This window comes from Ostrea edulis, chromosome 3, assembly GCF_947568905.1.
Source record: "Ostrea edulis chromosome 3, xbOstEdul1.1, whole genome shotgun sequence".
Lineage (NCBI taxonomy): Eukaryota > Metazoa > Mollusca > Bivalvia > Ostreida > Ostreidae > Ostrea > Ostrea edulis.
This window is the reverse complement of record NC_079166.1, coordinates 6,369,936-6,385,847: the sequence shown is the minus strand read 5'-3', so window position 1 is coordinate 6,385,847 and position 15,912 is coordinate 6,369,936. Positions and strand designations below refer to the sequence as shown.

The following is a 15,912-nucleotide window of genomic DNA, read 5'->3' as shown; positions in this document are numbered from 1 at the left end:
CCTTACTTTGACTACGGGTTACTCCGTTTACCTGATTAACATGGGGTTCAAGGCTGAGATGACCGTTCAACAGGACATGCTTACTCCTCCTAGGCACCTGATCCCACCTCTGGTGTGTCCAAGGGTCCGTGTTTGTCCAACTTTCTATTTTGTATTGCTTGTTGGAGTTATGAGACTGATCACTATTCGTTATATTCACATTTCACTAGCAAGTGAGACAGATTCTAGAATTGTGAGTTTTGTTTGTATGCTGTTGATTGAAAAGTAAAGCATATATTAAGCAATATCAACACGGTAAGATCCTTTCATGTATGAAATAACATGCATGTACACTGTACCTGTGCATGGTCGACTCTCGTTACGTTGCCGTTGAGCTTTTGTTTTGGGATTTTAATATCAGGCCCCGCCGTCATAAAACTTTGAGAATTCTCAAAAAAATTCTCAACTCAACTCTTGAGAATTACTCAGCTAAGAATATTCTCAAATCAGCCGTCATAAATCGATTTGAGAATATTCTTAGCTGAGTATATTCTCAAGAGTTGAGTTGAGAATCTTATCGTGCGCGACAGTTTTCGCGGAATTTTTTCAGCGCTGGTAGCGGCCCTGTAGAGCTCTTTAATGTTAAAAAGGTGAGAAAACGTCGTAGAAACATGTAAATATACCAATATTACGTCTTGAAATTTTGTCGTCTGCTGCATTTCCTTTTAATATGGAGACGATGGAAGTAAAAAAGAAAGCTATGGCACAAAATTGGACCGCTGAGGAAGAGGTTCTGTTAATAGAGGAAGTGAAAGCGAGAGCAGAAATCCTCTTTGGACCTCTGAAGGGTTGTGGAAAGTCCGGAAAGATTAAAGAAATAAAAGACAGAGAATGTCAAATGGTTGCTGACAAGTTAAATTCGTAAGAACATTATTTTCTTAATTCTTAATTCAAAATGTAATATCATAAACGCAGAATTGATTAAATTCGGTGGCATAATCATGTTATTCAATCCGCGGACTTTACGATAGCATTTATTCCGGAAATGTGACTTTTTAAAAACTATTTAAATACCATTTCGTATCATCATCATTATTCATAAAAATTGTTTTGTTACTGACCTGGAGATATAAAGAAACCATGCCAGTATTTCCTCTGATTCAAAGCAGATTTGGAGGGACTTTCCAAATCTATTTTAAGCTTCACGTACGAGGCATCCATCGATTAAAAAGGGATGGATCAACGATTTTACTCATAGTAATGTAACACCTCAAATTGTGTTATAGTTCTTTATTCCATGGTGATGAAGTATATGTACAGTGTTCCCATAAGTAAGGGGCAAACGTGGTGACTACAGCTATGGGCACTCCCCTTCTGAATAGTGTTGTATCACAGGCACTTGTTTCTGTAAATGACGTATGACCTCTGTATACTAATAACAACAATTGTTATTAGTATACAGAAGTCATAAGTCATTTACAGAAACAAGTGCCTGTGTGTTGTATCGTAAGATGTACTTGGACCCACAGGGGCTCGGTTGTCAGATATTGAAGTTTGGTATTATTTGTTCCCGAATAATAAATTGAAGTTTTGCATGATTTGTGTCCGAATAATAGACTCTCAAGAGGATTACTAAGGTCCCGAAATACCCGAGGTCGTCTTAAAATGCGCTGATTTTGTCTCCTCTGACGTCTGCGTCTGATCATAGCAGCCATTTTTAATGCTTGAGAACGTTCTTAAGTCTGCATTTTTGTAGACTCAAATATTTGAGAATAAAACTGATTTTGAGAATTTTTTTGTGCTCAACTTTTTTATGACGGCCGCTGAGTCTGAGAATGGGAAAGTTGAGAACATTCTCAGACTTGAGAATATTCTCAGACTTAAATATGTTTTATGACGGCGGGGCCTGGGTAGGAGCATGGAAATTGCTGTTTTTAATAAGTATGAAAGTTCAAGTTCAATTCTTAAAGTACAACAATAACAAGTGTACATTAGTTAATAATACTAGTCAGATGTACAATATATAAATTACAGTCATGACAAAAAATATATATAAATCTTAGAATCGAGGAAGATAGACAGCATCATAATTTTTCAAAATAAACATTCAGAGTTCTTTACAACGTGTTTTCTTTATGAGTTGATATACATTCTCTAAATTCAATAGAATTGGGTCTTTGGGAAGAGCAATTGTTCAGACAATCGGTTATTATACAGTGTATCAATTAATGCTTTACTTTCTAGAATAGAGTGAAACTTATCAGCAATTTCAGTATTGGTACACAATGTATAAAGTCTTTCACTGAAGGGTATCTAATTCCATTTCCAATCTATACTGGCACACGGTGATTTGTGATACGAAATTTTAAATATATATATTTCTGAATATTGGAGGTAGCTTGTTGACACGATTGGCAAAATTTTCAGAACCAACTTTCTGTTTAAAAATTCTGTACATTTTGCCCTTTGAAGAATTATATACACCACTGGACAACTTTTGTATGAATTGATCATGTAACAATTGTGTGGTTGATTGAATATTGTGTTACGTCCCTCTCGAGAATATTTCACTCATATGGATACGTCACCACTGCCGGTGAAGGGCTGCAAAATTTAGGCCTATGCTCGCGCTTATGGCCATTGAGCAGGGAGGGATCTTTATCGTGCCACACCTGCTATGACACGGGACCTAGGTTTTTGTGGTATCATAAAAAAATACCTCTCCAAAAACGCCCGAAAAAGTGACGGCAGCTATCTGACAGTGTTCGTGTTGTACATTTGATTACCACTCGTATAAAATCCAACCATGAATTTGTTAAACAAACACGTGTAATCTTAATATCGCTTGAAGTTTATACCACTTGTAAATCAACGAAATACGTATCTTCGTAAATTCCTTGTTACATCCAATGTTTGTTCCCCGTCGCCATTTTCCCGCATTCAATAACGTTATTTATTATTACACGTTGTTCCGTTCAGATAGCCGACGTCGCTTTTTCGGACCTTTTCGGAGACGAATTTCTTGCAGTCTTATCTTGATACTTTCTATATTCGTTGAATAACCAACACTACTGACATCAGCTAAAAGACATCTGTTGTTTTTATTAAGTCACAAATAAATTATAATTAGGTTTTACCAGCTGTATTTAAAATACAACTTCTTGAATGTAAAAACCTCCCTTTCAATTTTCTTCTTCAAAAAGTTGTTCTGAGGTATTTATTATGCATGTATAACGAAAGGAGACTTTACTTTAAAGTAAAATGAAATCAAATAATGATGAAAGTAAAGTAAATCAAATTCTCGTGACTTTAAATGATAACAAGTCAATCAGGTTACACTTGAGAGTTATCCGCCCTTGGTAAAAATAGAAAAGTGAAATCCTATGAGGAATACAAAATTAAGAGTTGGGCAAACATTGACCCCTGGATATACCATACGAGGGATCAATAAGTACCCCCTGTCGATCGGTCACACCCCTGTGAGCCCAATATCTTGCTCAGGTGAACAGAATAATCCGTAGTCTAAGAATTTGTATGAAACACGTCAGACAGCACTTGACCCAACGACAGATTGTATTGTATTGAGCATCACTGAAGAGACATTATTTGTCGAAATGCGCATCTGGTTCATCAAAATTGGTACCGTATAAGTTTTACATTATGACCCCTGGGTCGAGGCCTCTGCTGGTGGACTGTTAGTCCCCGAGGGTCTCTACAGCCCAGTAGCTAAGTACTTAGTTACTAGCTTGAAAATACGGATGTATATTTAATTGCTGTTATAAAATTTAGAAATTCATTTCAAAATTAAGGATTATCTCCCTCATGCATAGCTCTTATCCTTAGACGAATTTGACTCCACTTTTTTTGGCACGCTGTTTACCCCTATAATAGCTCTAAAACTTCATAATTGTTATTTCGGATTTCAAACATTTCGGTTGAGCATCACTGATAAGACATTATTTGTCTAAATGCGCATCTGGTGCATCAAAATTGGTACCGTATAAGTTTTACATTGACAAACTGGATCATTATAACGACCATAAAATTTGCGAAATGTTGACGTTGAATGAGACCTTAAAACTCTCGTATCATCAACTTGTTTTTTTTTTGTTTGTTTTTTTTTTTTTTGTTTGTTTTTTTTGTAGCCTGTCTCGATTTAAAATCTGATTATACATAGAACAAGCAATGGCGTATCAAATCAGTTGAGATAAATAAACACTATATATAGGGATAAAGGAATGTTGTTGCTACATGAATATGGGAAATCGACGATGGAGAAGGTGAAATCAAATGATAAACATCGATGTTGAATGAAATATATAAGTACGAGGCAGGTGTGAAAGACTCTGAAGATCTTGCCAATGAAGAACTGCGTCATCTTTTTGATATATAATGCAAAGTAAGTGTACGTAGAAGCAGAGTGGTGTTAACAAATTAATTTTTCAATAACTAATCATTAGATATAAATATTCCTTTTCCCATTTCTGTTGATGAATCAACCGTCTTTGATGTCAAGAACGCTGCTAAGTTAAGGCTTCTGTTTTGTCTTGATGGATGAAAAGCAACGAAAATGCAGGAGACCACGATTTATTCTAGAACATATGGAAGAAATGAAGTTCAACAACTGTACAGGTGAAATAAATACGTAAGTCAACAAATCATGGGACTTATTGATAATTTTATCAGCATACGAAAATATCCATTCTTACTAAGCCATAGTTTTGTTTATTGTTCTGAAGAAAAAATGTCAAGTTAACGCTTTAATATTTTAACACTCATATTGTTTGCGTATTTCCAATTATTTTTCTTCTTTTCTTCAGATTATTCTTCTAATGAGAAAATGGTTAACAAAGAGAATTTCAATATGAAAAGATTAATCTAAGACGGGTTCTAAAAACTCCAGGCTAAGAAAATGATAAGAAATATTGACCGATCATTAAAATTACCGTTATAAGTATTGATAGTCATTAAAAAATGCAATACCTCTAAAATCAGCTTGAGCTCAAATAATTGGTAAGAGTATGACATTTTGATTTTTTGCAGTCGTCAGTATGAGCGGCCGTGGAGAAATGTTGTTTTTATTAATATTGTTACATATCTTCAGGTGTCATTATTTCGTTGAGATACACTCCATAGACAAAGACAAATTCATTTTCATTGGAAATCAAATAGTTGGTGATATGTTTATTGTAAAAGACATTATTCCTAAAAGAGGTCAATTGAAAATCCGTTGTTCGTCGGAATGTTTGAGCGATGTGGAATGCGGAGGTTTTCGTATATTTTTGAACGCGACTACTTGCTCTTTATTGGGAGGTAAATTTCAAGCTGTAATGGAATCGTCATCAATTGCTCGATTTTATCAGGTATACTTCATAGACTCTTTAAAATTGTGTTATTTGAAAGTCAAACTAAATATTATTCATATATATCATAAAGAAAGAGTCCTTACACAACACCTTGATATTGTGTATATATAAGAAATGGGTTTCCTCTCGGGGTAAAGTGGATGATATGTACATGGGTCACTTGATTTCTGAAAACTTGATATCCATAGATAAATGGATAGAAACAAATTATGGAATACTTCACATTTATTCCAAAGTGCTTTCAGTGGAATTAAAAAATAGTTATACATATCTTTCAATCTGTGTCACGATTGGTGTCGACATAATAACTCTCACTGCTAGGGTCATACGCACCATGCATAGATTAAATCGATGTTTCAGTATGAATGGGAAAAAACTGAAAGGGACGTAAAATGACAAAGAAATAGTATATATTTACAGTGAATGTTCAGTTGATGAATAAGCTATGCATGTATCAACGCATTTTTTTTACTACGGAAGAATAAAAAAAAATATTTAATTTACGTGTCTCGAATATGTTTTTTTATTTGAATGTGCATTTTCAAATGTTAACAAAATTGCCTCCCCATTAAAATCTGATAAACCAATACAACTCCCCTCATGTCCATCAAATAGATTAATCATTCTATTCAAACAGATGTAATACAAGGCAACTGTACTATCGCGAAATGTACACGTAATAGAAAGACGAAGATATTTGAATATCTTGCAAAAATACCTCACAGAAAGTCATGGAACCACTACCATCAATCAATCAATCAATCAATCCTTCCGAGCTTATAGGTACACAGAACGGATCGTAAAAGTAGCTAACCTTCGTGTAATGATCATTCCAATCACGTAAACGCCAAGGTTATTCGTGGGGAGATAAATGCACATCAATATCACTTGCCCCACATGAGAGAATGTTCCTGTACAAAGCAGTACTACCAAATACAATTTCATCTAAAACGTTTGAAATGAATGTCACACATTGCATTGATGTTACTAAAGCAATAAGCATTAAATTGCATGCTGAACTCCACTTAATGGTTGGAACGTGATAATTTCCCCTATTACATTCCTAATATTAAGAAGTGGAAATCCCTGGACGAAATCGTAAATGTTTAGCATACGTTATCATGGTTCCGGTACCTCTATTACAAAAGAGTTTCGATAGATCATTCATTTGCGATCAAACAATCGTCATAAATGCTGAAATATGAATTTTAAAGATAAAACAAGTGTGCTTCTCTGCATGGTTTCAGAGAGCAACTGCGCTGAACAACACTTCAGTATCATCATCGAACAGAGAGAAAATGACAAGCAATTCAATACTAGTACCGTCATCAACCACAGTAACAGATACTTCAGTGCAAACGCTATCCTCCAACACTGAGTCAATGTCCAGTACAGTGACACCTGTAACGAGAACGGCGTTACTTAGTTCAACACCGACAAGAGGATCACTTAGTTTAACGGGGGATCTGACACCGACAACAGCGTCACTTAGTTCAACGGGGGATCTGACACCGACAACAGCGTCACTTAGTTCAACGGGGGATCTGACACCGACAACAGCGTCACTTACTTCAGCGGGGGATCCGACACCGACAACAGCGTCACTTAGTTCAGCGGGGGATCCGACACCGACAACAGCGTCACTTAGTTCAGCAGGGGATCCGACACCGACAACAGCGTCACCAAGTTCAGCGGGGGATCCGACAACAGCGTCACTTAGTTCAGTGGGGGATCCGACATCAGCGTCACTTAGTTCAGCGGGGGATCCGACACCGACAACAGCGTCACTTAGTTCAGCGGGGGATCCGACACCGACAACAGCGTCACTTAGTTCAGCGGGGGATCAGACACCGACAACAGCGTCACTTACTTCAGCGGGGGATCCGACATCGACAACAGCGTCACTTAGTTCAACTATGGTGCAAACGACAGCAACAGATATTTTTGGCACAACAATTTTATCAAGTAAAATTACATGTATATCAAAATGCATACCTTGGCGCTACTTAGTAATGTACCTGCGTGTTGTGGTTGAGATATTTAAGTTGTGATATTTTACCTTTTAATTACACAACCCATGTACACATTAAAAAGTAATTGTGTGATATTCTAGAGTTTTGAAACAGGAGAAAATAGAGAACAAGAAGCTGGTAGATTATATGAAATATTGTCGTGTGTACAGTTAGTGTTTCCCCTTTTTATTTTTTAACACAGCCTGTACACATTGTGAATGCATTGAAGATGTATATAACGCAAGTGGAGTGTATGATCTGGCTGTAAAGGGAACCCCAATCACTGTCTATTGTGAAATCAAAGTCGGACATAGTTGGACGGTAACGCTTTCAAAATACATTAATAAAAAAGTACATGGGATTAAGTCTAATATTTTGACATGTATAACACTAATCTTCTTCTGCAGTTTTTAAAGCATGCTTCAACATGATTATAAGTAAACAACCTCGCAAGTAGAAAACGTATTTTAACTGGTTTGCATTGGGATAAAGTACAGTCGTTTATATATTTACGAAATGCATATACATTGAGGATAACAAGATCCTTTTAAAAAATAATATCGTTGTTTCGTATTTTTCTGAAGGTTATATTCAGACGAACCAGAGGGGATGTAACATTCAACAGAAACTGGACAGAATATGAAAATGGATTTGGCAACGTAGGCGGTGACCTCTGGCTAGGTGACAAAAATCTTCATTAGTATTTATTATTCATAGGAATTCGATCGAGCTCTGTAAACTGTAGCTTGTTTTGCTTTGAATACAAACGTGATTAAACATATCACCATACCTGTTCCATTTGAATTAAGTTTCATGCATTTCCTTAAAATCATCTAAATTAACCAAATTTTGAATATATCTACACTGATTTTCTATCGTAGATTTTTATTTTCAATGTGCACACGAACATAGTTATGACGATTTTAGTCTAGATCTCAATGTAGTCTGACAAAACGTACACGGCAGTCGATTTGTGTTTCTGATTGGATCATCATCATTTCCAATTTTAATATTTCATAATAAGATATTTTGTAGTACATGTTTATAATTAGTAACGATAAATTCCTCATCATGACATGGTATTCGCCTACCTGAAATGTCAGATGGATCCTCAACATACCCGCGTCATAATTGATAACGTGAACATCCCACAGTAGTATTGCGACTATCCTGAGAGTCTAAGCTTGTTTCACTAACTGGCTTATTTGGTGCTTTAATACCACAGGATTAAAGAATATCAACTATTTCACTATGTCTGGATGGAGTGTTTTGAGGGTGGAGATGGAAGATATCGATGGGTATGCTGGCTATGCCCAATACAGTACGTTTGTGGTCGAAGACACCTCAACAGAATACAGGTTAAATGTCGCTAAATATGCTGGAACATCAGGATGTAAGTAAAAAATAATGTATCGGAGAAACTCTGATTTTCGAAGTATTGGATTTTTTTTTTAAAAAATAGACAAATAAAGGATGCTGTTATTCATCTGATCATAATCAAATAATCAACATCATCATGTGTGTGGAAGATTACGATATTGTATCTAACTACGAAACAAACGAAAGTTACCCCCCCCCCCCTCGCACCCACACCGAAACTTAATGAATATCGCGTGCTTACATGTATCACTAAAATCAGCTATTGGATATTTTGGAATATATTGATGATGTTAAAGTTTTAATAGTTTGATAAGATGACTAACATAAGCCGAGGTTCAAAAGGTCACAGTCGTTAAATAGTTGTACTGAACAAGATTAAATGGAATATGTTTTATACAGATGATGCATTCAGTTATCACGATGGTATGAAATTTTCGACAAAAGATCATGACAATGACTTGTCGTTGTATACGAACTGTGCCTCTCACTACGGAGAACCCTGGTGGTCCAGAAACTGTGCACGGATGAAGTTTACAAGAGACAACTTTAACGATCTTGGATGGGGTAATTGGTACATGGGAAACTACAAACAGTTAGTGAAAATTACGATGATGATCCGAAAACCAGTAGTTATCGATACATCAGGTGCGAAACGTCTCCTAATATGTCATGAACAATGAAAATGTGTTAGTGTTTTTAGATATGCGGGTAAGAAAGAACATTGAACGTATGGCGACAAAGATGCTCATCGATTCCGTATTCATTGCACATTTTATTAAAGATATCATATGAGATTTATCATTGTTCGGTATCTTCGCCTTTCGTGAGCCATTCCGATAGAAGTATGACACTCGCTGTCTATAACCCGAAACATTTTCCCCAAACAAGCGTTTGCACAACACACGAAATAGAATTTAATGTCTAAATATACTGTATAGAAATACAGTTTGATGATCTTTACAACTGGCCTTTGAATAGCTTTTCAGAAATGTGGGGTTTTTTTTGCATACAGACGTTTTTATTGATTTTGGAGGATGATTGTAAGTGGTCAACATGGTCATCGATGTAATTCCGAAGGGTTGTAAGCAATTCATCTTCCAGAAGTTGACCGAGGTGTGAATATTCCCATGCCTCACTTCTGTGGGTACAGTGGGATCAAGCAACATTCAGTTACATGTTAACTGTGTTCTCCTAAGGATATTAATAATGTCATAGTCACCCTTGTTCTAATATATCAAATAACTTTGTCAGTGTATATATTAATGCATACAGTAATCAACTATGATTACAATGGATTCTTGATTAAACAACTACTACCGAAACTGAAGAAATAACTCCGTTTACCTGATCAAGATATAGGGATCACGGCGAGTGTGACCGGTCGACAACGGATGCTTACTCCTCCTAGGTATTTGATCTCACCTCTGGTGTGTCCAGGGGTCAGTGTTTGCCCAACTATTTTCTATTGCTTATGGGAGTTATGAGATTGATAACTGTTCGTTATTTTCACCTTTCATGTGGCAGCGTGTGATCAGCGCGTTATACCGCTCAAACAACTAGGTTTAAAGTTTTGTCAGTTTTTAATGAACAGGATATGAATTTCGGAGCATAAAACATGCTAAAAAGTATGTTGATAGATAATGGTTCCAATGAAACACGTTGGATAGAATTACACATGATGTTATTCGTATTATAATTATAGTTTGTTAAATATGGCATGTTTTTAAATACAGGATGTGCAGATTGTGATTGTGTTGGCGCATTGACCAGTGAGAGTAGAGTGTATAGGATAACCGTGAGAGGAAATCCGACTGATGTGTACTGCGAAATGAGGAACGGTTATAACTGGATGGTAAGTAAATTGCAATTGAAAGTCAGAGAGAGAGAGAGAGAAAAAGAGAGAGAGAGAGAGAGAGAGAGAGAGAGAGAGAGAGAGAGAGAGAGAGCATGGAGTTCCAAATACAACATATACCTCAAGGTGTAAGATCCACAAACTGGATGCAAGATCAGATATAAAGATTATTTAATGCTCTGATTTGACCAACGACACGAACCACTGTCCAATTTTCGGGACGACCTCTCTCGTCCACAGGACAAACGGAACCGTTTTATAGTACTAAACTATGCAGGAAAAGATTAGCAATAAATGTACAAACTGTATAATTATAATTTGAATATTACATACATGTGTCCATTGTTTGTTTGTTTGTTTGTTTTTTTGTTTTTTTTTGGTTTTTTTGCGTGCTAATCAAAAAGTTATTTAAGGAATGAATTAGAACTCGTCCCAATGGACTAGAAGGGATAATGGGTTACTTCAGAAAGCAACAGACAGTTTGCCCGGTTTTGAATGTTTCTATAGTATCACTGTTAGTCGTTCTGTAGATCTAGTGAAGGTGCTTCTCAAAGACGTCGGTTGCATCTTGGGGACACTATCATCCTAAGGAGTTCTTGTTGGAGAAATGTTACAGTCGGTGAAGAAATTATTTAATATCATATCGTATCTGTTGGTCATTGACTTTACGTGGAGTAAAGCAAAACTTAAGGCCCTTGAAAACATATGAAGCATCAGGATCCGAGAAAGTGGTAATTGTGACCGGTCGACAGGGAATGCTTACTCCTTCTAGACACCTGAATCCCACTTCTGGTGTGTCCGGGGGTCTGTGTTTGCCCAACTCCCTATTTTGTATTCATTAGAGGAGTTATCAGGTAGATCACTGTTCGTTATTTTCACCTTTCATTCAAAATCTGCTGTTTCTTTATCGAGTCAGCCAAAATCTCTTCACAGTTTGTAAATCAGCACATTGCATGGATGCCCGTGTCCTGTTTCGCCTCTTACATAACGTCTTGATTGTCCAGCCAAAAGAGCATGTATTTCGATTTATTACTACCTTTTCTGTACATAGTTTACTTATGTAAAACTTTTCTGCTTGCCTCTCGAAAATTTGACAATTTAATTGTTCTTGTCGTTGGTCATTTCAGTGCTTTATATTTTAAGATATAAAAAAATCCGCCCCTACCTTAGGTTGAAATCACGACCCGTGGAACAACGTTTCCTAACAGCGTTTGATCAGCGCACTCGACCGCTCGACCATGTATAACACAACTTACTTTTGACGACGATGGATTTCACACCACGTTGTGACTCGCTAGACGGGCATTAAAAATAGAAATGGGATACAGTTATTTGATGTACATTTAAGGGGATCGCACAGGATACCCAATATATTTGAAATATTTCATTTAAAGAACAAATATTGCATTGAACTCTTAAATAAGCATTACTACCCTAACTAAAGAAGTAAATTATATGAAGCACATGGGCATTCACTGTATTAGGGTATTTGCATCCATCCCTACCAGGATTTGAACTGACGACCCGTGGAACCAAATCTCTTACTTTATGCGCTAGAACGCTCAGTCATCTAGGCAAGTATAAAAATTACTTCCTTTCGAAGAAGTAATTCTCGCCACATTGACACTCGACACACTGTCATTATATATATATATATATATATATATATATATATATATATATATATATATATATATATATATATATATATATATTCACGCATACAGTGTTTGAAAAATCGTTGTGTATGTGATTTAGTTGCATTAAGAACAATTTACTAACATGAGGTTATCCATACAACAATGTAATATTAGACTCACTTATGCCGGGCAATTTCACGAGTTCCTTCTTCACAAAATCAGATTAAAATGTCGGTATTCATTGCATATGCAAGGTGAAGATAATGAACAGTGATCAATCTCATAACTCCTACAAGCAATACAAAATAGATAGTTGGGCAAAATTCCCCTTCCACTGTTAGCGGAATAATAAATTTGCAAACGTGCATAATGATATGATAGAACATCTTGATATGTTGATAGGTACAGTACGGGGTTGATGGGATGACGAAAAATGAAATATGAAGATGCATGTTGTATTTTTTATGCCTCCACAGCTGCAATGTCAGTACTTAGATGACAGAGACTATCAAAACAAGTCCTTAAAAATACATTCTACTTCAGGTTATTTTCAGAAGAACTATTGGCGATGTTGCCTTTAACAATATGTGGACAACTTATGAAAATGGATTCGGAAACTTGAACGGCGATCATTGGTTAGGTAAGAAAATCTTTGCAGGGCGAATTTCAAAACATAGTAATACGTTTTTTCTTCATAACATCAGTGTTGTGTTTTACAGGCGTAAACAAAAGTGGAATGTTTTTATCTAGTTTCTTGCATTAGACTAAGACAACGGTTGTCAATTCCTTAAAATTAATACATAATTAAAAATCGAACTTTTCGAAATAGATAAGTGGACTTTGGGCTTTCACAGTCACCTGAGTATCAGATACAAAATGTATATTATAAACACTACACGTTAATTGTGCGGTAATTGCGCCTTTCAAACTTTGTGAACTAAAAATAGATTTAAAAGAAGTAATGCGTTTTACTACATGAAAGGTAAAGATAACAAAACAGTGATCAATCTCATAACTCCTATAAGCAATACAAAATAGATAGTTGGGCAAATACTGACTCCTGGATATACCAGAAGTGGGATCAGATGCCTAGGAAGAGTAAGCATCCCTTGTCGACCGGTCAAACCCGCCGTGAGCCCTATATCTCGATCACGTAAACGGAGTTATCCGTGTGCCACGAACGGCATAACAACCGGCATGAAACACGTCAGACAACATTTGACCCAATGGTAGGTTGTATTGATAAACTATATCGTTACAACTACCATAGAATTTGCGAAATGCTGATTTTAAACGAGATTGTTGAAACCACTGCACCATCAACTTGTTTGTCAGTAGCCTGCTTCGATGAGGCATATAACTCTAATCTTGACTTACCCACACACATTTTTCTACATATCCCTTGGCTAGGATAAGTTATTGAAGACGTAATTCTATGTTTACGTCCCACAGTAGCCAATGTAAGGTCACGAGGCTCCTTTATGTTCTTATCCCAGTAATCCTGCATACCAGCTTTGGTAACAATTGACTCAGGGATATTTGAGAATCAAAATCCAGTGTACATTTAAATGATAACATATAAGGTAGCACGGCAAGATAAATAATTATGCGACCCGATTATCGGTTGCGTAGGGCATAGGCCTAAATTTTACAGCCCTTCACTGGTAATGGTGACGTCTCAATATGAGTGAAAGATTCTTGAAAGGGACGTAAACTATATATAACCAATTAATTGCAAGCCATTTGGATAATTCGATTCTTATTTGTACTTTTGTCAACATGGTGTCTTCTTTTGTCAAATAGGTCTAAAGGATATAAGCTATTTCACATCCTCCGGTTGGGACTGTTTGCGAGTGGAGATGGAGGATGTCGACTCCTATATTGGCTACGCTCAGTACAGCACCTTTGAAGTCGGCGATGCATCGACTGAATATAGACTCAGCATATCAGGATATTCTGGAACCGCTGGCTGTAAGCTACTAATACATGATGATTTAGTTAAATTCAGATAAAACCAGTATTCCTCAATATTTCAAACACGTTGAAATTACAATACTATTAAATTGATTAAAGTTATCCTGATTATCAAATTAACATTTCTTATTTTCATCACGTATGCCAAACCTCTTACATAACAATTAATTGACTGGGCTTAAATCAAACAATGGACTAATAACTACAAATTGACTACTTGCAGTTTAAAACAGGCTGACTAGTCCAGCCTATAAAGCATGTACAAATGCTAATAACACAAAATAGAGCAAAAAGGTGGTCAACTTATTCTTTGGAAATAAAAGTCATATATTCGATTTTTTTTCAACCTTCACGGTAGTGAGATACAATTTTCTACCTATGATGATAGCGTATATGTACGTCACTCTTTTCATTTTTAACATGGGAGAAAATCATCAAGGCCATTAAATTAATTTCACGGCAATTACTGACATTGATATATATTTACATGTAATGCAGCTTAATGCATTGATTTTGTGGTCTTATCTTATTCTACTGTTTTAATAACCGTGCGTTATGGCACAGAAGGTCGACATTTTTCTGTAATCTTCGTTTGTAAAGGCATAATATATTAATATGTCACATCTGATATCTTGTCTTTACAACAGATGACGCATTCACTTACCACAACAACATGAAATTCTCAACACGAGATCGTGATAATGATCTATCAGCTACAAAGAACTGTGCCTCTTTGTATGGCGAACCCTGGTGGAACAACGATTGCAGTCGAATGATGTTTACTAGGGACAATTTTAGGGAACTTGGGTGGTACAACTGGTACACAGGCAACTACAAACAACTGGTGAAGATCACAATGAGTATCCGTAAATCAGGCTGAGTTCGGATAGATACTCTTGGCATTTGTAGTGCGATACTTGTGCACGTGTTTGTTCAAGGTTTTTGCGTTAATAAAATATCACAGCAATACAAACTACGAGTGATAAAAAGTGAAACCTCTTTGTACAATAAAGTTGCATTTTAATGTACGATTTCAAATATACTTCAAGCATGTTCAAAGTAAACCTGGCACCGCTGTATCTCGCTAATTACATTACATGTATATTTCAATTTCATAATTGTTTATTCTCCTGATTCTATCGTGCGAGATTAAAAATAAGGATCTCCTCTGGAATATCAAAATGCCTAACTTCATCTAATAATTATCAGTTGTATAGTCGAATGAATGTTGGTTATTAAATGACATTTTCAATAACTTCACAGATTTCGGGTACTCTTTCAAAGATCATAGTAAAAGTCACATTTTGTTAAAACTTTTTAAAAAGAATCAAAAGGAGTCATTTCCTGTAGATGATATTAATTTATGCATTTATCTGCACTTATTTTTAACTTTAAAAAATTAATGATCTTCAAATTATATCCCCAGATTTTTTTCTTCCTGGACAATATAACTTGGCACCTATTGTAACATTTCACAAATATGCGATAATTTAAAGTTAATAGATAACATCTAGTATGAAAGGTGAAAATAACGAACAGTGATCAATCTGATAATATCAGAAAGGAATACGATTATTTGGGGCGATACAAAAATCACCAAATTCAGCTTTACTATATCTTTAAGGATGTTGCGCACTCACAGCTAAATCCTCCAGTAAACATTGGGTGTCACGTGTTTAAAGGGCATGGTGAATCCCTATTTATGATAA

General features: G+C 36.0%; 1 protein-coding gene across 3 annotated transcripts; it reads left to right on the top strand.

Annotated features, from left to right (window-relative positions):
• Positions 1–3,398: 3,398 nt before the first annotated feature.
• On the top strand, positions 3,399–15,453 carry LOC125674536 (tenascin-like). 3 transcript variants are annotated; one of them, XM_056159832.1, is made up of 10 exons: positions 3,399–4,624; positions 6,593–7,310; positions 7,560–7,678; positions 7,942–8,038; positions 8,583–8,750; positions 9,137–9,382; positions 10,471–10,589; positions 12,773–12,869; positions 14,033–14,200; positions 14,851–15,447. In XM_056159832.1, the coding sequence occupies exons 2-10, from the start codon at positions 6,644–6,646 to the stop codon at positions 15,081–15,083; spliced, it is 1,914 nt and encodes a 637-aa protein (XP_056015807.1). In that variant the 5' UTR covers positions 3,399–4,624; positions 6,593–6,643; the 3' UTR covers positions 15,084–15,447. The 3 variants fall into 3 exon arrangements, with proteins under 3 accessions (XP_056015807.1, XP_056015806.1, XP_056015805.1); XM_056159830.1 differs by lacking the exon at positions 3,399–4,624 and adding an exon at positions 4,652–5,342 and having other exon boundaries at positions 14,851–15,453; XM_056159831.1 differs by lacking the exons at positions 3,399–4,624; positions 8,583–8,750 and adding an exon at positions 4,651–5,342.
• Positions 15,454–15,912: the final 459 nt, after the last annotated feature.